At 41.2% G+C, this 22,940-nt stretch overlaps 1 protein-coding gene across 3 annotated transcripts in view; it reads left to right on the top strand.

Moving 5' to 3' along the window:
• Positions 1–209: 209 nt before the first annotated feature.
• Positions 210–22,940, top strand: part of Mcf2 (MCF.2 cell line derived transforming sequence) — a 102,382-nt gene continuing 79,651 nt past the window's right edge. The window contains exons 1-2 of one of the 3 annotated variants that reach the window (XM_015987387.3): positions 210–800; positions 19,587–19,655. In XM_015987387.3, the coding sequence (XP_015842873.1) occupies positions 533–800; positions 19,587–19,655 (337 nt within the window). In that variant the 5' untranslated portion in view covers positions 210–532. The remainder of the gene's footprint in view (positions 801–19,586; positions 19,656–22,940) is intronic. The other 2 variants (XM_015987385.3, XM_015987386.3) reach the window with 2 other exon arrangements.

Below are 22,940 nucleotides of genomic sequence, written 5' to 3' on the forward strand. Positions count from 1 at the left end.
CACTGTGCATCTCTACTCCACCCCCGCCCCGCCCTGGGAAGCAGGATGCAAGGAACCTCCCGCTCCAGCTCCCACTGCCCAGAGTGTGAGATCTGGTTGTCCCCTCCCACCACGTGCTGCAGCCTAGCGCCAGCCTCCACAATTTCTCCGTGGGCGTCTCTGCGGGGGCTGTCCCCTCCGGTTCCTGGTGTCCCGCCCCTGTTCATCCCGCTAGAAACTAGGCGGGGATGTGGGTGCACACCCACAGGGAGTGGAGTTGCTCTCAACTCTCAGTAGCTGAAGCCAGAAGCACTCTGCTGCCAGAGTCCTGAAGTCTCTGCAAGTTTCTGGGCTCCGGACACATAGCGCTCTCTGTCCTGGGGCTTGTCGGTCCCAGCTAGGGGGCTCTAGTCTTCTGAACCTCAGAACTGCTCAGGCTGCGACCCTTCCGGCTGTGTCTGTGCTTGCTTGCACAGGCGGGCTGCTTGCCTGCCCGGAGTCCGGCAGCGGCGGGTTGGGGTTGGGGTCGCCGACCCGTGAGTCTGGCTTGAGGATGGCGGAAGCAGGGCCCCCTCCAGTAGGGCCCCCTCCTGTTCCCGCTCCTGCCTCGCCTTGGATGGCGTTCAGGCAATTGCCCAGGGCTGTTGCTCAGATGCCCAGTATTAGGAATCGTTTGCTGAACCGGGACGGCTGCAGTTTCCTGCCGTTCACGCAGGCAGTCCCGGTGCAGGTGGACATGGCCATGGCACTGCATCGTATTAGGATTGAAGAGAAGTACGGGAAGAACTACCTCTGCTTGCTGCAGGCAGTCTTCGTGGCAGGTGAGTAACGTTTCCTGGAGCACTCCCACCCAGCGGCCTGGGACTCAGCTCTCGCCTGTTCCCTCTTCCCAGCTCCCTCCCAGCCTGCTGTGGGGGTGTACTTTGTCTTCTCCAAGCACTCGGCGTTTGTTCTCTCTCTCTCTCTCTCTCTCTCTCTCTCTCTCTCTCTCTCTCTCTCTCTCTCTCTCTCTCTCTCTCTCTCTCTCTTTCTCCCCCTCTCTCCCCTCTTCACCCTATAACTCCCCCCCTACGCCCCCCACCGCAGTGGTGCTTCTAGCTTGGAGCCATCCAGGCTGTGGTCCTCAGTTTCTCAGGCCAGCTGCCCGCCGAGGGTGTAAGTGGTTTCAACTCCGCTCAAGCCCCACAGGCGGACCTCCAGAAGCCCGCCAAGCAAGGTGAGACTGTCCCATGTCTCCTACCCACTTTCCACCCATCTAGGTGCCTCCTGGTGGAGTTGGGAACACAAGGGATCTTCCCACTGTGCATCCCACACCCCGGGGCCAAGCCTCCCTGAGGATACACTTCCTTGTAACACTCCCTGTAGTTAAAAAAAAAAAAGCTAGGTTTATTTACGTGTGTGGGTGGTTGCTGTTTGTTTCATTAACACGTGCTAGGTCCAAGTCAAAAAGGCGCTCGGATTCTGAAAGCCGCGGGCCTGAAGTTGGAGGAGGAGTTTGTAGGCAGTCTGCTGCCAAGGATTTGCGCTTATCCACCAGGACCACCACATCTTCCCAGCTTGGTCCCAGGAGCTGCCTGCCTCTCTGGGGCTCTTACTACAAAGGCAGAAGCTCTTTCCTACTTGTCTTGGAGGGAGGAAACCAAAGCTAATAAATCCCTTACTGCTGCCACTGTATTTTGGTGAAGGCTTGAGAGTGGTGCAAAGTGGGGTTTGATGTACACACGTTGAGCAAGTCGGAGTTGCTGGGTTTTGGGCTTGATGTACCATGGAGCATGTGGAGGCTCCAAGACTTGAAGTTCCTATAGGACCACTGGGAGTCCAGGAATATCTGCCAGGTGCTGCAGCTGCTGGCCATGTCTTCTGTGCCTCTGTGGTGCTTACCCTGTCAATGTTTCTTGTAATGGGAACTTGGGAATTAAAAACTAGACTTGGTGTAGTTTTTCTTTTCTCAAATCAGGTACCCACAGCATGTGTTCCAAATTCCATTTCTTGTTCGAAGCTGTCCACGAATTGGAAGGAGGTCACACCAATGTCTTCAGTTAAACCACAGGAAACTCAGGGCTCTGTCTAAAGCTTCTTAGTAACAAAGAACCCTTTGGTCTTGAGTATTTTGTTTGGAAGTGGCCAATGTTATTTTCTGTATGTAATAATAAATCATTAAGGGAAGTGTGGCGATGGGGCACAAACTCCTTCAGGGTTTAAGGGCAATTTAAATGAATTTGGGAGGCTACAAAAGAAACCAAGGGAAACTTTATGTGCATGTGCAATGTGCAGTGAGAGCTAAAAACCAACTTCATAGGGAAATAAAAAACCTTAAAATGCAACAAAGTCTCACTATGTAGCTCAGGATGGCCTCAAAATAATCTTCAGTGCTGGGATTAGTACACCCCCATGTGTACCACTGATAACACACACTCTCCCACCTTTCTCTCCCTCTCTCCCTCTCTCCCTCTCTCCCTCTCTCCCTCTCTCTCTCTCTCTCTCTCTCTCTCTCTCTCTCTCTCTCTCTCTCTCTCTCTCTCACACACACACACACACACACACACACACACACACACTTATGTATGTGAGAGAAAGTTCTGGGGATTGAGCTCCAGGGCCAGTGGATGGATGCTAGGCAAAGCTACAATCCCAGCCAAATCTCAATAATGAAATACAAGTGGACATTTCTGTTGCCAAGTGTTTCTCTTCGTTCTAGGTTCACTTTCTTTTTTTTTTTTTTTTTTTTTTTTTGGTTTTTCGAGACAGGGTTTCTCTGTGTAGCTCTGCGCCTTTCCTGGGACTCATTTGGTAGTCCAGGCTGGCCTCGAACTCACAGAGATCCGCCTGCTTCTGCCTCCCGAGTGCTGGGATTAAAGGCGTGCGCCACCACCGCCTGGCTAGGTTCACTTTCTTGATCCTTGGAAGTTTCTAGCATGCTGCTATTTCCCAGTCACTATGACATGGCAACACATCCTAGCATTTAAATGATACCAGTCAAAGTGCTGTGCTTTAGTGGGATTGTGGGTAGGGGTGCAGTAGGGGTGGAGGGGCTGGCTGGCAGCTCTTATTTGTCTTTCAGTATTTTCAGCAGTTAACCTCTACCTGCCTACAAAGACAAGTATTCCTGTGGCTGGGGCACACACTATGGGATATTATAACTTTACAGTTTTGTTTGTTTTTGAGATGGACATTTATTTTAATTGCCTGGGGTTGCTTTTGAATACCTGGCTTAAATGATCTCCTGCCTCAGCCTCCAGAGTAACTGAAACTCCAGGTTTGTAACACCATGTACAGCTTGTTCTATAACTTTATTTTGCTCTTCTCAAAATTATACTTATTTTGTCTTTTCTGTGTGTATGTGTGTGGGAGCATGTACTTTAGCATATATGCAGAGGTCAAAGGACAACTTGAAAATGAATCTGTTTTTTCCTTCCACCTTGTGGCAGCCAGGCTTGCCAGCATGCATTCTTCCTTGCTGAGCTATCTCACCAGCCCATTTTTGGCTTTTTGACAGTCTCAAAACTGATCTCAAATTCTGGATCCTACTGCCTTCACTTCCTAAGTGTTGGGATTACCAGTGTGTGCCACCATGCCTAGTTTATAACTTTAAATGCAAAAAAGAATTTCATATACTTTTTTTTTGTTTTTGTTTTTTTGAGACAGGATTTTTCTGTGTGGCTTTGGAGCCTATTCTGGAACTCGCTTTGTAGACCAGGCTGGCCTTGAACTCACAGAGATCTGCCTGGCTCTGCCTCCTGAGTGCTGGGCTTAAAGGTGTGCACCACCACGGCTGGCTGGATTTCATATACTTAAAATATTAATATATCTACAAATGTGTTTAGAAAGTTTTTATTGCCACAAAGAACCCTTTGAAAGATCACTTGTTACATAGTTATATGTGTGTACACAGGTTCTCTTCTGAGGCAGCCCAGAGATGACTGATAGATTTTTGCTTCTGGAGAGAGAAGGTCTTCAACTGGCTAGGGATGCACAAGACATGGGGAATTAAAATTTTTCCAGGTGCATAAGGGATAGGAATGGATGTGGCAGAGGCAGAGAAGGTATTCCAGACATAGGAAATAATATGGGCAAAGACGAAACAGAAAGGGGAAAACATAGTTGGTTTACAGAATTGTATATGATTTTAAAAATAATTAGAGTGGGTAGGCATGGTGGCACATGGGAGTCAGAGGCAGGGGAATCTCTGTTTGAGGCTGGTCTGGTCTACAGAGCTAGTTCCAGGATAGCCATGGTTACACAGAGAAACCCCATCTTGAAAAGCCAAGGGGGGAAAAAGACTACAAATGGAAGCCAGGTGTGGTGGTACACATCTTTAATCTCAGTTCTGGGAAAGGAGAAGCAGGGGGATTTCTCTGAGTTTGAGGCTAGCCAGGGCTACATAGTGAGGGCCTGTCTCAAGAGAAAAACTAAAACCAACTAAACAAACAAAAGACGGAATGGAAGAGGTAGGACAAGTTTGGGTTCAGTTTATCGTTTTATTTTAGTGTTCAGAATGGAGCTCAGAGCCTCACACATACTAAGCACATGCTCTACCACTGAGATAACATTCTCAACCCCAGGATTCAGTACTGAATATGTGATCTTTGTGGAGCATTCAGGTTGAACTGATCAAGAAGTCCAGAGCTGGGAAGAAGTTGGGAGAGGCAAACCTTGTTTCATCTTGTCTTCTCTTAACTGACATTCCCAAGTCTACTTCCCTATGGAAATATTGATAGCACAGCCTGAGTAATAAAGAACCACATGTTTAGTATATCATTTTCTTTTGAGCTTGCTTTTGCAGTTTTGCCTTCTCACATGCCATCTTACCTAATGATGAATAGGGAAAAATATTTTGCACTCCATGAAGAAAGTAAACTCTATTCATCTAATAAAACCTCACCCAACTGAGAAGTTAAGGTGCTGTGAAAACCTGTTCATGTATAAATTTGGTTTCAAGTGCAATTTGGCATCATTAAGTTTTAGCTCAAATAGAGTATAAATGACAGCACTTATTTGCTGTACATTGCACAATGTTGTAAAATATATTCCAACAGTAATGGATTTTTTATGAGGCTAAAAATTTTCTTTTTTGAAACAAGGTCTCATGTAGCCCAGCTCAATGTAGTTTAGGATGACCCTGAATTCATGATCCTTCTACCTCTACCTCCCCAGTACTTGGATTACATGTATAAGCCACCATTCCAGTTTTTTTAAATGTGTTTCTACAGATTGAACCCAGGGTTTCATGCATGCTAGGCAAGCACTTTACCACTGGAACTACTTCCCCAGTCCTAGACCACATTATATTGACTATCTTCCATGGCAAACTTCTCTGGGAACCCAAACATTCTCTGGGAAACTGAGCATCAGCACCTTTAGTGCCTGGCTTATTTTTCTTCTCAGAATTCTAACCATTTTGGATGGAAAGGTTTTCAAAGAGATTACTTACCTCCCAGACTCCTGAACCTGAAATAATTGCATCCTTTCCTGATGACTCAAGACTGTCTTTAGGACAGCATCAGTTACTTTAATATGATGTATACAATGCTCAGGGGTTCCAGTGGAGGCTCTCTGTCTCTATGGCAAATCTTTCTGCCTTTTAATTGATAATGTCTGCTTTGTCTAATCTTTCCATATAGCTCTTCTCTGTTAGCTGTCATTTCTTACTGCTGTCAGTTCTTCCTACTGTCTTTTACTGTCTCTGGCTCCAGGCTCCATCCTCCACTGCTCATTTTGATGTGCTGAAAGCTAAGGAACATTGTAACCCAAATTTGCAGAACTATCTGAAAACTCTAAATAAACAATGACTCTGGGAAGTCTTCCTTCATTACTACATATGAACCTTGTGTTTTTGTATGGATGCAAATGTGTGTGCAGATGCAGGCCAGGTGTTGACTCTGGCTATCTTTCTCAGTAGCTCTCCACCTTGTTCCTTGAGACAGGGTCTCTCACTGAACCCTTGAGCCCTGAGCCCATGGATTCAGTCAGGTAGTCTAGGCCAGGCTGCCCTGGAACTCCCTGAGATTTGCCTCTGCTGGGATTGAAGGTGCCACCATGCCTGGCCACAGGAAGTACTCTTAACTGTTGAGCCATCTTTCCAGCTCCACTCAAAATAAATAAAAATAAAAGTAATAAAAAGATTGTTTTGGCTCTTCTAGATCCTTTGCCAATCTTCAGAACTTTAGTTTTTATTATTAATTTGTCAATTTGTATATAAAAAATCTAGTTAGGCTATGCTAGGTATTGCTTAGAATCTATAGGTCAATTTAGTGAGTTTGTTTACTTATTTGGGATAAGTTCTTACACTATAGCCTAGGCTGTCCTGAAACTTGTTTTGTAGCCCAAGCAATGAATATTTTTCTGTAATTTTCTTCATGGACATCAATATCTCTTATTGCATGCTGGGGAGTGGAATTAGAGCCCAGGGCATGCCATGCTTGTGGTGTACCACTAAGTTATGCCGTATATGTAACATGGACTTCATGTATTATGAAGTCATATATTCTTCATTTTTTTTTTTTGAGGAAGGATCTCAAAAAGCAGCTGCCCTCCAACTGATGATCCTCTTATCAGCCTTCTTGAATGCTAGGATCCCAGATTTGTACCCTCTTCCTGACTCAGAGTTTATTTTTAATAATTTGTTGCTGATTCTTTGTAAAGTTTCTAGATGAAAGAGAAAGTTCACATGCTGCTAGAATATGAAGTTTGAATGTCTTTGGGGGACTGGAGAGTCTGATAGACATTGTGCTGCCTGCCCCTTCAAAATATATTTCAGCCAGGTCAGCATCAAGTCCTGTATTTACATTCAGGGGGTACTGCAAATTCTCTGCTCCTTAGGGTCTTTATTTGCAGTCTTGTGTCTGTTGGTTAATTAGCTGACACCTTAGCTATTGAGTATCCAGCATGTTGACAAGGAAAACAGAGTTATTTATAAAAAAAATTCCTCTATTAAAAATGAACCGGTGTGATGAGGTGTAGTTATTCTTAGCTTTCTTGATGGCACTTAGAAGGAGTATGCATATGCTGGAACATTCTTGAATTTGCATTTGCAAGCCCCATCATTTGATCTATCATTTTGCACTGTTAGTTTACAAAAGAGGGTCAGTTTTGCTTCCTTTGTTGTAACCTTGGAAGAACCACTAACAGATATTGTGTGTTCTCCTGCACGCATTATAAACCAAAGTAAACCATTTTAATTGGATTTACTGTTGCAGATGCTGTGCATTTCAAAATTAGATTTCTAAACCCAGGAAGTGATGAATAGCCATGGAATAAGAGAGCTGGCATTTAGTTATATGTCTACATTGGATATTGTGGGTTCTGACTTTAGTGGGCCATCTTGTATACTTTTATAGCTTGTACTTTAAATAGCTGTCCTCAAAAGGTCAGATGTTATAATAAAAATTTTAAAATAGGTGAATGCAAATACTTAATATGTTTAGAACATTTATTTTGTGGCTGTGACCATTATGTTTGTGATTATCATTACATCTTCAAGCTCATGTTCAAGCATGGCTTAGACTCATTTGCACTGTGGGTACTGAGCAATGATGATTCAGATGAATAAGGAAAGGAATTCCATAGCCAGGTAGTGGTTGGCGCATGATTTTAATCTCAACAGAGGCAGGCGGATCTCTGTGAGTTCAAGGCCAGTCTGGTCTACAGAGTGAGGTCTAGGAGAGCCAGAGTAACACAGAGAAATTCTCTTTTGAAACACCACCCCCCCCAAAAAAAAAAAGAAAAGGAAAAGAAAGGAATTTCTGTACTTGAGAGATTGGTCAGTGGTTAAGAACACTTGCTCTTCCAGAGGAACCAGGTTTAATTCCCAGCACTCACATGATTGCTCACAGTGGGCTATAACTTTATTTCTAGGGAATCTAATGACCTCTTCTGGCTTTCAGAGACTCTAGGCATAGCATGCACATGGTTCACAGACATTCATGCAGACAACACATTCATATATGTAAAGTAATTAAAAATAAAGAAAAATTTCTCTTTAAAATATTCTTCTTGTGTGTACATGTAAGTGTGTGGCACATACTGATGGATGAGAGGTCAGCTTTATGGCATGACTAGATTTCTCCTCCTACCTTTCTGCTGTTACCAGCAAAGAAACTCAGGTCAGGTTTTCAGGCTTGCTGGCAACAGTGTCTACCGGCTGAACCATCTTGCTGCCTCCAAAAGGCTTTTCTTTTCATTCTCAATTTATATTGATAAGGAATAGCCTGTGACATTTAAAATTGCCTGCTGGCCAGGTGTGATGGCTCATGCAAAAGAGGCAAAAGTGAGTGGATCTCTGAGAGTTCCAGGCCAGCGTGGTCTCCATAGTAAGTTCCAGGACAACCAGGGCTATGTAGAGAGACCCTGTCTTAAAACAACAAACAAAAATAAAATTAAATTAAGTAGAGTTTTCTTGGTTTTGTTTCTTTAGTTTCCTTCCTTTCTTCCTTCTTTCCTTCCTTTCTTTTTTTTCTTTATTTCTTTCATGCTTTTGTTTTGCTTTGCTTTTTTTTTGGGGGGGGGGCAGGGTCTCACTCTAGTCCAGTTTGACTGACCTGGAAATCACTTTACAGTGCAGACTAGCATTGATCTTATAGAAATCCTTCCACCTCAGCCTTCAAGGGTGCTGGAATAGGAGCCACCATGTCTAACTTGTTTGTTTTTAAGGCGAGCTTTCAGAATTATCCAGGGAAGCGAATTCTTTTTTTTTTTTAATAAAAATAGCTTTCCCCAACAATCATTTTGAAGATGATGCAAACACATTTCTGGAAAAAAAATACTTCTTTTACATAGATTTTGCATTTAGCAAATATTTTCATCATCTGTAAATTTTAAAGATTTGATCAAGTTGCAAAAGAGCTTCAGAACTGGAGGAGTATAAAAAACTTGGAGGCAGTGCAGGTTTTATCCTTTTCTAGCTTTAAAGACCTTTCATTTGAATCACAATGCTTATCTTTGCATGCCATTGTGCTATATGCACACACATATACATGTGAATATCAGTGACGCCAAGACTACCTTTTCACTTGCAGCCTATGCAAATGTGTCTGACCCACGACAGATGAAAGCTGGTTGGACCACCTTCAAATCCTTTAAGTCCTGAGCTGCTGAAAGGATCCCTCCTCAAGGACTAAGCTAGAAAACCCATTTGTTTTTCATTTCTTCTGCGGGGGTGTCTTATCAGCTTAGCTTTGGATGTCCTCTTACTCTGAGCTCACTGTACCCTACAATCAGCACTGTTTTAACATTCATCACTCTGGGCCCCGAATTGCCTCTTGCTTCTAGATAAAGAGTCCCCACCCCCCACCCGCCCCAATCTTGGTTGATGCCTAACTGGCTTTTGTAGCCCGACATTAATGTTCAGCTTTGACCACATGAATTATTAGAGTAGCTGATAGAAACAACTACAAAATTGTGTTGAAAGATGGATTACTGCCTTGCAGCCTATTCCTTCTATCCTCTCAGTCGTTCCTTCTGATCCTCAACTTTCTCAATTCCTTGATTCATTCCTTCAAAGCACAAATAAACACTGAACATCTGAAGACCTTGTGGCCCTCCTCCCCAGATTTGGAAGTCCTTTCTTATTGTATGTTGTGTAAGCCTTACAGTGGTCATACAGTGATGGTGATTGCAAAGCACGTACTCGGGAGCACTTCCAGACATTTGTATTGATATGATGTCTGTTTTCCTTTGCTTTGAAAAGACAAGCTTTCAGGATCTCAGGCTGGCCTGGAATGCAGTAACCCAGACTGACATGGGACTAGTGACAATCCTACTTCATCCTGCCTCCTCCTCTCAAGGACTGCTGAAATTAAAGGGATGTACCACTGCATCCAAGTAGGGGATGCTTAGATTGAAGACCATCTCAGAATTTCTTTCTTCTTTTAGTTGTCAAATTTAATGATTTCTTCCCTGTTTTATACTGTTATATTATGTAAGCTGTATTGATTCCTAATTTTGATCACTGTTAAGCTCTACTTCATACTTTCTTGTAGTAATCACTGAAATAATTTCGTTTTTCAAAATACATGCTTTGTGAAAAAATGCAAAATAATCCTGTGGTAAGAGCCAAATCCAAACCTAAAATACATCTGTAATGATCATATTGCATATATAGGCACTTGCTAATGCCAGATTAAAAATATATGTACTGTTTAGGGCTAGGGTGATGGCTCAGTGGTTGAGAGCCCTTGTTGCTCTTCTAGAGGACCTGAGTTCAACCCCACACACACACATCTGCATCGCGTAACTACCTGTAACTCAACCTCCAGGGGATCTATCTAATGCCCTCTTCTGGCTTCCAGGTGGCACACACATACGAGATACACAGATACACGTGACACACACACACACACACACACACACACACACACACACACACACACACACACTTACTTGAAAAAAATAAATCTTAAAACATTGTTTACATCGTCACATGAAAGGTTGTTGAACTGGAGCTGGTGTATGACTCAGTTGGTAGAGTGCTAGCACCAAGTACTCCATTCACTCCTCAGCAGTACATAAACTGAACTGAAGGTGGAAGCAGAATGATCAGATGTTCAAGGCCACCCTCAGCTCCCTAGGAAGTTCAAGGCAAACCTGGGCTACATGAGACACTTTCTTTTTTTTTTTTTTTTGTTTTTGTTTTTCGAGACAGGGTTTCTCTGCGTAGCTTTGCGCCTTTCCTGGAGCTCACTTGGTAGCCCAGACTGGCCTCGAACTCACAGAGATCCGCCTGGCTCTGCCTCCCGAGTGCTGGGATTAAAGGCGTGCGCCACCACCGCCCGGCACATGAGACACTTTCTTGATTTTAATTAAACTTTGTTTTTGAAAAAAAATGCTTTCTTATATTTTGATCCTGTAATTAACCCTTTCCCAATTCTCCCAGATCCTCCCCACCTCCTGACCTATCGAACTTGATGTTCTTCCTTTCACTCTCTAAAAACAAACAAAACACAACAAAAACACAAGAAATGTGTACAAACAAAACCTCCACAAAACACAAAAACAGAAATCAAAATAAACAAGTAAAAAAACAATAAGACCGGGGGGAAAAAAAAAGCCCAAACCAAACAAAATGAGACAAAAATCTCATTGTGTTGTCTGTGGCATGGGTCCTGTCCTGAAGTAAGAGATCCTATCTTGAGAAAAGTTGTGATAAAATGGTTATTGAACTGCCTTTGAAATTTATATTATAAATACAGTATAACATCTTTTCAATTATTTTTTTGGTTATTCCTTTTTTTGTTTAAAGTCTGCTTTTTGCTACTTTTCCTGTTTATTGGATTTATCTTTTTCCTTAGTGATTTATATTCCTTTACATTCTTATAATTTTCTGTTAGTTTTCAATCTCCACTCAGTGTGGCTTGCCTCATTACCTTTCTTTACGTTGTTGCTGGAGACTGAAACCCAGGATCCTGTGCTCTGCCACTGAGCTACACTCTCAAACCACTCATCACTTTTTTTTTTTTAAATCAGTTCTTTTGGTGAAAGGAATTTCTTTTGTTTGTTGTGTGTTTTACATTCTATAAGAAAAAAAATATTTCCCATATATTATACAGATGATATCTCTATTTTCTCTGCTCTAGTTCCCAAAGCTGAAGGATTTAAATCCTTTGGCATGTGTGTCCATTAAAACCAAGCTTTTGGGATGGAGGTGTGGCTCAGTGGTACAGTGCTTCTGGAATACACAAGGCACTGGGTTTGTTCCCCAGCACCAGAACAAACAAACAAACCCTCAGAATGTAATGTTATATGTATCACCCAGGAGAGTAAGACACATACATAATCAATCCTGTGGTAATGCTGGTCCTATAATGTCATATATATATATATATATATATATATATATATATATATATATATGTGTGTATTTAATATATTTTCAAAATGTATTTTCATATATTACTTTTACTTTACATCTATTTCCAAAGTGTGCTTTTTTTTTTTTTTTTTTTTTTTAAGACAGGGTTTCTCTGTGTAGCCCTGGTTGTCCTGAACTTTCTATGTAGACCAGTCTGGTCTTGAACTCAGGGATTCCCCTGGCCTGCCTTTCTTTCCTGAGTGCAGGGATTAAAGTGGTGTGCCACCACTGTCCAGCTTTGTTTTTTAATTTAATAACCCATGAACTCTAATTTCTTCTTGTATTTTTGACATTGTTTCCTTTATTAAAATCTATTTTTATGACATTTCTTTTAAAGGAGAGGTGGGCAAAATGCATCCATTGTTAAAAGGAACTATTTTCTTACAAATACTCACTTTCCTTGTATTTTTCGTAATAGATTTACTGAGATGTAATTCACCATACAACTTACCCACTTAAATTCAATCCATTTCCTATGTTTATCAAATTCTGTAATCCATCACTGCAATCAATTTTACAATAATTTTACCACTTCCAGAAAACATCATTTACTCTTTAGCTATCATCTCTCCAATTCCATCAATTCCTGAGCAACCTCTGATCTACTTTTTACCACTAAGTATGCCCATTTTGAAGATTTATCAATGGAAACTTAGAATATATGGCCTTTTGTAAGTCTTGCCTCTTTCATTAACCATAGTCTTCCTTCCTCCCCCTTCCCCCCTCTTTTTATTTGAGAAAAAGTTTCATTATGTAGTCCTGAGTGGCTTGGAACTCAGTATGTAGACCAGGCTGGCCTTTAATTCATATAGATATTTATGGCCTGCCAGTGTCTCTTAAGTGCTAGAACTAAAGGTATGTGCCACCATGCATGCCCTATTTTATTTTTAAAGGCCAAGACTCTCGGTGTAGCTAAGGCTGGCCTGGAACTTGGGATCCCCTGGCTCTAGCTTTCCATTTGCTGTGATTGTAGGAACATACAGCTTTTCTGTTATTGTTTTTTTTTTTTAATTGTAAGGTTAGGAGCTATATGTTTGCATGCAGAGAGGGTCCAAATAGAAATTCACTCTGTTTGCTGAATTGGAGTGGGTTGGAAAGAGGCTCCAATACATGTTAGCAAAAGAAGGATTTTTCAAAATATTGTACCTTTATTGAAGAACAGTATACTATATTGTACTACTGTAGTCTAATAGGAGTTTATTTTCTGATGATTTCAGAATTACCCTTTTATTTGTTCCACCTTTTGAATCATAACATTTTCAAAGGAAATGTTATGATTCAAATCATAACACAATCATTTGTATATACTAAGTCATTTCTGTTTACAGATGGTGTAGCATATCTGTTGTTCAGACTGAAAGGGAAAAATTACACTCAGAATCCCATCCATCTTTTAGCAGAACCTGGGACTCACAAAAATAAAATGTAATTTTGTCTGTCCCACATATCAGCCATAGTGGACTTTCAAAAAGATGATTCCTAAAAAGCATTGCTGTTAATTTCAGACTGTAGGGGCTAGACATATGGCTCTGTGATTAAGAGCTCTGGCTGCTCTTGCACATGACCTGGGTTTGGTTATTAGCATCCACATTATAGGGCTCACAACCATTTTTACTTCTAGGCCCAGGGACTATGACACCACTTCTGGCCTCTGCAGGCTCCTGCATGCATGTGGTGCATATACATACACTCAGGTACACAAATACATATAAAATAAATGTTAAATAAAAAAATTTCAGACTAAATAGAATGAACTTTCTTTCAAAAGATTGTATACATTATTGCTGTGGTTTAGGAAGAACCGACACTATCAAGTTGTATCTAGTTAATAATTGTGTGAGAGCTATTTGAGTGTGTTTTTCTGAGTACAAGTGTCACATGGCCTAGCTGAAGGGTAGCAGACCAGATGATGCTCTGAAACTTATCTGAATCTATGCTAGATTCTGCTTCAGGTTGAGACACTTGACTGGCACCTGGTAGTTATTTAATAGGAGTTTCTTGAATGAATGTGCACATACATGCCTGCTAGTTCCCTTAAGCCTGTTTCTTTATCTTAAAATGAGGCTTTGGGGGCTGGAGAGATGGCTCAGCAGTTAAGAGCCCTTGCTGCTCTTCCAGAGGCCCTGGATTCAATTTCCAGCCCTCATATGGCACTTCACAAACATCTGTAATTCTAGTCCCAGGTGATCTGATGCCCTTTTCTGTAATTTATGTGTACCAGACACACTTGTGGTATATAGACATATATGCAGAAAAATATCCTTACACCTACAATAAATAAATAAAAATATTTAAAAGATGAGGCTTCTAATGTCAACTTTGGAGGTTTGTTTTGAAGACCAGAAAATTGTGCTTAAATGTCTTGTGCAGTGCTTGGTAAATGGTAAGAGCTTCAAGATAATAGCTATCGTTAACCATTTATTCCGTTTATTTCCTAGTCCTGTGTCTTGGTGGAGGTTGGGTTGCTTGACATTTATTTTCTTTTCTGTTTTCACATGTGCTTTGCTTTTGCCTCCAGTTTATTTTTAGGAAAGCATGAGAATGGAAGCATTTGCTCTTTAAAGCAGTTTATTTACCATGACCCTTTAGTATGGGCTAAGTGGCATGTATGTACAGTGGGTTCAGAACCTATTTTTGTCTATCATATATGAACAGGAACCCCAGACAGAACACAAATGGGTACAAAAGAGTGTCACTGTAAAATAAAATCCCCAGGGCTGGAAATTATTGCTATTATATTTTGGTATCTGAAATAAAAATGCTTTCTATAAAATGAGAAAGCTTGTACATACCAATTATTTACTTATTTAAATGATAATTTGCTCTATAGGAACCATTACTCAGCTCAGTAGAACTGAAATTTCTGGAAGGGTGATCTAAACTCCTATCATTGAGGCACACATTCAGAAATAAGACCCACAAGAGCATTGAGTTTCCTCTATAGCAACTCACCATAGAGCTGCTTGGTCTTTGAAAACTGCAAATAATGAGACCATCTCTGTTAAGAGGAAAAGCCAACTACTTAACCAAAGGAATTCTTGATCAGAAAACCGTGGAGAACATTGCATATATGGCTTGTACCCAAGGAGTTATATGTATTTGCTAAGCAATATGGCAATGCCTTTAATCTTCAAAGTTTCATAAATTTATTTGCTTCTTTACTTTTTCCTAGAACATCTATCCAAAATGGCCTAGGATGGTATTCAGCCCATAGTAGTCAGGCATGGTGGTACACACCTCAATCCCAGCTTTCAGGAGGCAGAGGCAGAGGCAGGCAGATCTCTCAGGGCAATGCTAGCTTGGTGTACAGAGTGAGTTTTAGGACAGCCAGGGATACACAGAGAAACCCTGTCTCAAACAACAATAACAACAAAGAACAAAGAAAGAAAGCCCAACATGTTGGCACAAACCTGTCCTTCCAACATTTAGGAAGTAAAGGCAGGAAGATAAGACATTCAAGGCCAGCCTGGGCTACATGAGACACTGTCTTTTTTTTTCTTTCTTTTTTTTTTTTGGTTTTTTGAGACAGGGTTTCTCTGTGTAGCTTTGTGCCTTTCCTGGATTCCTGGATCTCGCTCTGTAGACCAGGCTGGCCTCGAACTCACAGAGATCCGCCTGGCTCTGCCTCCCGAGTGCTGGGATTAAAGGCGTGCGCCACCACCGCTTGGCAAGACACTGTCTTAAATTAGAATGAATATTAAATACATCTTTATGGGCTTCAGCACCTACCATGTTACAAGCTGATGCATGCTCTGAATTTCTGCACATGACACAATGAACATAGAACATCTGATTAGATGGATATACCCTCCTCTTGTATGACATTCCAAATATATTCATTTCTGTACCTCGTAGCACTTTAAAAAAATCTTTGAAATCTAACCATATTTCCTCATTTGAGATAAAAGAATTAGTAGTTGTGTACAACTTTTATGATCAAGATAGAAGGACCTGGAGAGATGACCCACTGGTTAAGAACTCTTGTTGCTCTTACAGAGGACTGGGTACTGTTCCTAGTACCCACATGGTGGTTCATAACCGTCTAGAACTCCAGTTATAAGAGATCTGATCTCTTCTGGCATCTGCAGGTACTATGTGCACATGGTACACATATAAACAAGCAGGCAAAATACTCAAGCACATAAAAAAAAAAAGACCAAGAGCCCGAAGCTTCTTATCATGTTAGTGAACTGCAAGAGCAAGAGCGTTTATCTTTGGTTTTTAGTTTGTGCCTGATTGTTTGTTTATATGCAAACAAGGGTTTTCTTTTTAGCAGAGAAGATTTATTATTTTTAATTACTTGTATATATATATCTCTATGTGAGTATGTGCATACAAGTGCAGTACCCACAAGGATTCAGAGGCCTTAGATTCCTTTGAACTGGAGTTGCAGACAGTTAGGAGCTGGGAACCAAATTTGAGTCATCTGCTAGAGCAGTACATGCTCTTAACCACTGAGCCATCTCTCCAGCTCCCAACCGGCCCATTTGTTGTTTGCTGTGTATTTCAAGTAAGAAAAATGCATGATTTTTATTTGTCTGTAATGGAGCAGCTTGGCCAGCTTCCTGTCAAAGGTGTCTTTGCTCAGCATGGAAGATGTTGTAATGTGAGTTTGATCCAGCACTGTGATCAAGATTTAAAAAAAAAGTTTGTTTTTTGTTTTTGTTTTTGAAACAGTGTCTCATACAGCCAAGGGTGGCCTCAAACTCGATGTACTCAAGTATGACCTCAATTTTTCTATACTTCTGCCTCCTCCTCCTGGGTGAGTGCTCAATGGGATTACAAATGTGTGCCAAGATGCCTGGTTTATGTGTTGCTGGGAATAGATCTCAGGGCTTCATGCATACTATGCAAGCATGCTATCAACTGAATTACATCTCCAATCTTTTTATTTCCTATGCTTTGAAATTAAAGAATTTAAGGAGTCTGTGAGAGAAACATTATGAATCATACTCATTTTTACTCTTGTATCACAGGAGGAAATCTGTGTGGAAATGCAAGAGCCTCAGAGTCAAAACAGGGTGCAACTCAGCATCACGACTTTCTCCGAATCTAAGAATCTAGTGTTCTCCACTTTCTTGTTTTCAGCAACAATTTTACCTTGTCTTCTGTGGATACTCATTGTCAGCCATCTGTCTTCTCTTTGCTTTCCATTGTTAGTTCCTCTCACTTTAGTCAATTGTTAATCTAGACTCTTTTTTAAAGTGGTAGCATCTCTTTTTTTTCTTTTGTTTTATTCATTTTACATACCAATCACAGATCCCCGTCTTCCCTCCTCCTACCCCTCCCGCCTCCCCCTCTTAGCCCACCTCCCATTCCCTCCTACAAGAAGGTAAGGCCTCCCATGGGGAGTCAGCAGAGCCTGGTACTTTCAGTTGAGGCAGGTTCAAGCCCCTCCTTCCTGCACCAAGGCTGTGCGAGGTGTCTCACCATAGGTAGTGGTCAACCCATCCCTTTTCATTATTATGAAAAATGCTATTTTAATAGGATGGCATTTTAGGTCTCAAAATATGAGTATATTTTCCTTATGCATATGATTTTTCACATTGTTGGCTTTCCTAGAATGTAGGTACATTAGAAAATATCTGCTATATGGCCTTAAAATGGAGGGAATGAAGGGAAGAGGACATGAGTGACTTGCTCAAGGTTACAGAGCAACTCAGTGGCAGAGATAAATGAAACCCTGTCTTCCTATTGTCAGCCCATAGCCTTTTGTTTTATTTTCAAGACCACTTTTTTTTTTTAAAATGTATCTGTCTAAATTGCAGAGTAATAATTTTTATAGCTCTTCAAGATTCTGAATGGTACAGGAATAATCAGGCTGCATACGTATTATTTCCAGTTTGCCATCTGACATAAAATTCATCAATTTATTTTAAAAGACATTCTTGCTATTCAAATCAGGAGAGAAATCTGGGTTTCTTTTGTTAGGGATGCCTCTATGTTCTAATGCTGTTTGTTTGTTTTGAGAGAGGGTCTCCCTATGCAGCATTGGCTGGTCTAGAACTCATTATATAGACCAGGTTGGCTTTGAACTCAGAGACTCACCTGCCTCTACCCTTCTAGTGCTGGAATTATAGGTATGTACCACCACACCTGCTTCTAGTGCTCCTTTATTCAAGCCTTAGGCCATTACTACTTTTGGAAGCATGTGAGGACAGAGGAAAGTCTAGTCTTTTTTTCTGTGATCCTTCTACCATATCTCCATGTCTAAAAATGTTGATGTGTGACACATTTTTGATTGTTAAAACATTATTTTATTTGAGGCACCATAGTGTTGAAAGAATTATTTCATATGCTAATGTGTATACTTTGGTTTGGGATATACCAGGAATCTAAATATATGTAAATCTAATTGTGTATATACATAACATTAATTAAAAGACAATTTTAAGAATTAATTTTTATGTTCTGATCAATCACCTTAAAAAAAAGGTTAGTAAGTACATGTTTATGTATTTACTTTGCACAGTGCATGTGTGGAGGTCAGACGACAATTTGCAGTGTCAGTTCTCTCCTTCTACCATATGGATCCTAGGGACCAAACTCAGGTTGTCAGGCTAACTACCAGGCCATTTTGTAGACCCTCAATCATATGTTTTTAATGACTTGTATTTTATGAAAATAAATATACCAGTTAATTGCTCTATGTTTCCAGTTGGGTAGGTAATTCTGTAAGATATATTCTATAGCTTTGTCAATGCTTTTGAGGAGTTTTGTTCTTGACAAAGCACATCTATATGCGATGATTTCAGGAGCACTGGGAAGGGTGTGTTATCAGCCTGACACTACCAAATATGAGGACTTTGAAATCTTTTATATCAGAAAGCAAGTGGAAAATATGGCTTCAGTAAGAGATGTCAAACCACAGGCATTAAATCAGCCATCCAAAATACCCTAGTTCAATGACCTATTTTCTTTTAAAAAGTTATCCTTGTTCATGGACTGGAGGCAGATAATGGACTTTTAGTTTTGATCCCTGTAGTGTTTGGTAGATTTGAACACTGTGAGCTAGCATTTAAGATCTAGGGCACCTAAAACGATTGTATGAAGTAATGCAAGGACAGTGACTTAAATGCCATTGTTAATTAGGTGTCTACTGTTATGCTAACTGTTTCATATTACAGTTCATAGCACCTTGTTAGGTAGGTTTTATGATGCCCAGGATACAGTTGAGGAAACTGGACCTCAATGAGTCTGTGACTGGCCTGTCCAAGTTTGTATAGCTACTAAGTGCAGTAAATGGGATTTGAATCCTGGTCTTTCTCATTCACATGTTGTGAACCACTGTACCATTGATCTTCCTCAATTAGGGTTAATAATACCTACCTTAGGATATTTTAAGGATCCAAAACGATTTGTATAAAAACCCTAAGTGTGCTTTGTAATTGCTGGTAAAGTTCTACAGAATCAAAGTCACTATGAGAAGTGGAAGACAACATGCTGCAGTGTGTGCATGACTATTCTTCAAAGAAGCCAGGGCTCTTTGTACCTTGTTCTTCATCTTCTGATGGGTGAAAGTAGTTTTTGTTCCAGACATAGATTCTGAAAAGTAGGTCATTGTTTCTATATACTGTGTGATGTCATAAAGATCATGGCTATCTTTCCCTATAGCAGAGGGAGGAAAGAGGAGACAATTGCAGATACATCTGTATACACACATCTCTAAGGGCCCCAGACTCCTTTTGGGCACTGTGAGGATTTCTGTATACTTCTAGCTACATTTTAACACTGGTATTGTTTCTTTTCTTGTTTGTCATAGAAACTGATTTCCTCTTCCAGTTAAAGGACATCAATCACTTCCTAATGCAAGACATTGCCTTCCTGTCTGGTAAGCAAACTTTATCATTTATTTAAGGGCAGATAAATGTATGAACTGGTCAACAGAGTTCATTTGGGACATATAAATAGCTTGTTATCCATATCCATATATATGCATATATAAGCATACATATATTAGTTTGAAAAATGTTTTAATAATCATTTATATGTTGGGTATCTATTTACTAAACAAGCGGACACTCAGAATAATTAAGGATTTTCAACAGTTTTAAATGTCATAAGATCAGTCTTACCACTCTTGTAAATTTGACTTTTAGACCAAGTCTTTAGACACCCACAATGGGGGAATGTATGTGTCTTAGAAGGGTGTGGTCTGAATCTATCTATCTGTGTGTCTGTCTGTCTCTCTACCTACCTACCTACCTACCTACCTACCTACCTACCTACCTAGAGACAGAGGCTCATTATGTAGGGTTGCTTGGCTTGGAACTCGCTCTGTAAACAACGCTGGCCTCAAGCTCATAGAGAACCGTCTGCCTCCACCTCTCAATTTCTGGAATTAAAGATTCATGCCACCACACCCAGCCTTTATCATTTTATACTTACTTTTTTGTGTGTTTGAGTGTTTTCTCTACATGGATGTCTGTGTACCACATACATGAGGTGCCTGCAGTAGAAGGCATCAAATCTCCTGGAACTGGACCTACAGATAGTTTTGAGCTGCCACATGAGTTCTGAGAAGCAGCGAAGGGCTCTCTAGAAGAGCTGCCAGTGCTCTTAATTGCTGAGCCATCTTTCTAGGGCCTAATCCTTTTTCTTTTCTTTTTTTTAAGTTTTTTTCATTTATTTTACATACAAACCAGTTTCCCCTCCCTCCTCTCTTCCCATTCCCTTACCTCCTATCTATCCCCACTATCCATTCCTCCTCCCTTTAGAAAGGGACAGGCCCCACATGGGAGTCAACAAAGCTAGGCATCCCTGCATGGGGAATAGATTCCAAATGCCAGTTCATGCACTAGGGACAGGTCCTGATCCCACTGCTAGGGGCCCCACAAACAGACCAAGCTACACAAATGTCATCCACGTGCAGAGGGCCTAGGTCAGTTGCATGCAGGCTCCCTAGCTGTGGGTCCAGAGTCCATGAGTTCCTATTAGCTCAGGTCAGCTGTCTCCATGACCCTGTCATGATCTTGACCCCCCCTCATAGAATCCCTCCTCCCTCTCTTCAGCTGGACTCCTGGAGCTCAGCCCAGTGCTTGGCTGTTGGTCTCTGCATCTGCTTCCATCAGTTACTGGATGAAGGTTCTATGATGACAATTAGGGTATTCACCGATCTGATTACAGGAGAAGGCCAGTTCAGGCACCCTCTCCACTGTTGCTAGGAGTCTTAGCTGGGTCATCCTTGTGGATTCCTGGGAGTTTCCCTGCACCAGATTTCTTTTTCTTATACTCATGCCCAAAACCTAAAGCATAAGCGCTAGGGTGATCTGGAGCTGAGACTGGGTTCAGTCCTTATTCAGTACTGAAAAAAAGAAAAGGTCAGAGTGATGCAAATGAAGCCCCAAGACATAAAACAAGGGAAGGAAAATGAGCTCTGGTACTGTGTGCAATCCTGAAGTGCCCTGGGAGGGACACACACACACACATACACACACACACACACACACACACACACACACACACGCACGCACGCACGCACGCACGCACGCACGCACGCACGCACGCACGCACACACACACACACACACATACACACTGGATTTGGTAGTTTCTAGATGGAGTGTATCACCAATGGATATAGGAAACTACTATTCTATCATACATAGTAAATTTAGCTGTGTGTTAGGTTTTCTTTTATAATTGTCAGCGTTTCCCAGACAGTGATAGAATTTTCATGTTTCAAGTACTTTTGCTTCACTCAAGTGTTCTACCACTGAGCTACACTTCCAGCCCTCTTGTTGTCTAAATTATGTTCTGAATAGAAGCATCCTTAGTGCTTGTTGCCCCCATCCATACCCATCTCACTTTTCAAACATTTTTGTGGTTGTTTAAAAAAAATGCTTCTGCTTACACTTTTTGAAGAAAATGTTTCTAATGGACAAACATGATTAAAACCTCTAATTTAAAATTTAAAGATCTCTTTTTTTTTAAATTACAGATGTTCTGACTAGTATAGTGCATGAAGGTGCTCAATGATCATAAGTTCAATAGATTAAAATTTAGTAGATTGGTCAATCAGTGATAATTGACTCTTAGAGGAGCCATGTATCATATCCACTGATAGATAATATTTGCTTAAATAGTGTGAGTGCTCCGACCAGCTTTTTTGGAAAGAGAGAAGGGAAGAGAGCTCCGGGAGGGAATGAAGCAGAAGTCCTACTTTGTTTTCTTCTTCTCCTTCTCCTTCTTCTTCTTTTTGGCTTTTTAGGACAGGGTTTCTCTGTGTAGCTTTGGTGCCTGTCCTGGATCTCACTCTGTAGACAGGCTGGCCTTGAACTCACAGAGATCCGCCTGGCTCTGCCTCCCGAGTGCTGGGATTAAAGGCGTGCGCCACCACTGCCTGGCGCTACTTTGTTTTCTATTGCTGTGATAAACACCATGACTGAAAGCAACTGGGGAGATACGATGGCTATTCTTGGTTCAGTTCTGTTCCTACAGAGAACCCTGACTGATTGGAGGTTTATTTGGCTTACAAGACTTAATCTCAAATTCATCATTAAGAGAAGTCAAGGCAGTCACTCATGCAAGAGAAGAGCCAGTAACCATGGGGCAAATTGTTTACTAGCTTTCTCTCCAAGGCTTGCTCATATTGCTTTCTTTAACTGCCTGGACCACTTGGCTGGGGTGGCACTGCCCACATTGTTTTGGAACCTCCTACATCAATTATTAATTGAAAAATGACCCATAGACATGCCCAGAGGCCAATCTGATGGAGGCAGTTTTTCAATTGATAGTCCCCCCCTTCTAGGTGTCTCTTGTTTGTGCACAGAGGGAGAGGGAGAGAGAGGTTGTGTTCTGTTGAATGTTGAGGGCTGGATGGTGAAATTTCTATCAGTTTTACTTATATTGTTTGTAGCTCTATTATTAAGTACATAAGCGTTTAGGGCTGTGTTCGTCTGCTAGGTTGACAACTTAACATTAGCTAATGAACTTAAAAAATACTTATTTTACTTTTCAAAAATTGTGTTTGTGTTTGTGCACATGAGTGTAGGTGCCTACAGAGGCCAGAAGAGGGCATAGGAGCCCTTGGAACTAAAGTAACGGGTGCTTGTTAGCCACATGACATGGGTGCTGGGAACTGAACTTGGTCAATGCAAGAGCACTATGTCATCTTA

The sequence above is a fragment of the Peromyscus maniculatus genome, chromosome X (assembly GCF_049852395.1).
Source record: "Peromyscus maniculatus bairdii isolate BWxNUB_F1_BW_parent chromosome X, HU_Pman_BW_mat_3.1, whole genome shotgun sequence".
Classification (NCBI taxonomy): domain Eukaryota; kingdom Metazoa; phylum Chordata; class Mammalia; order Rodentia; family Cricetidae; genus Peromyscus; species Peromyscus maniculatus.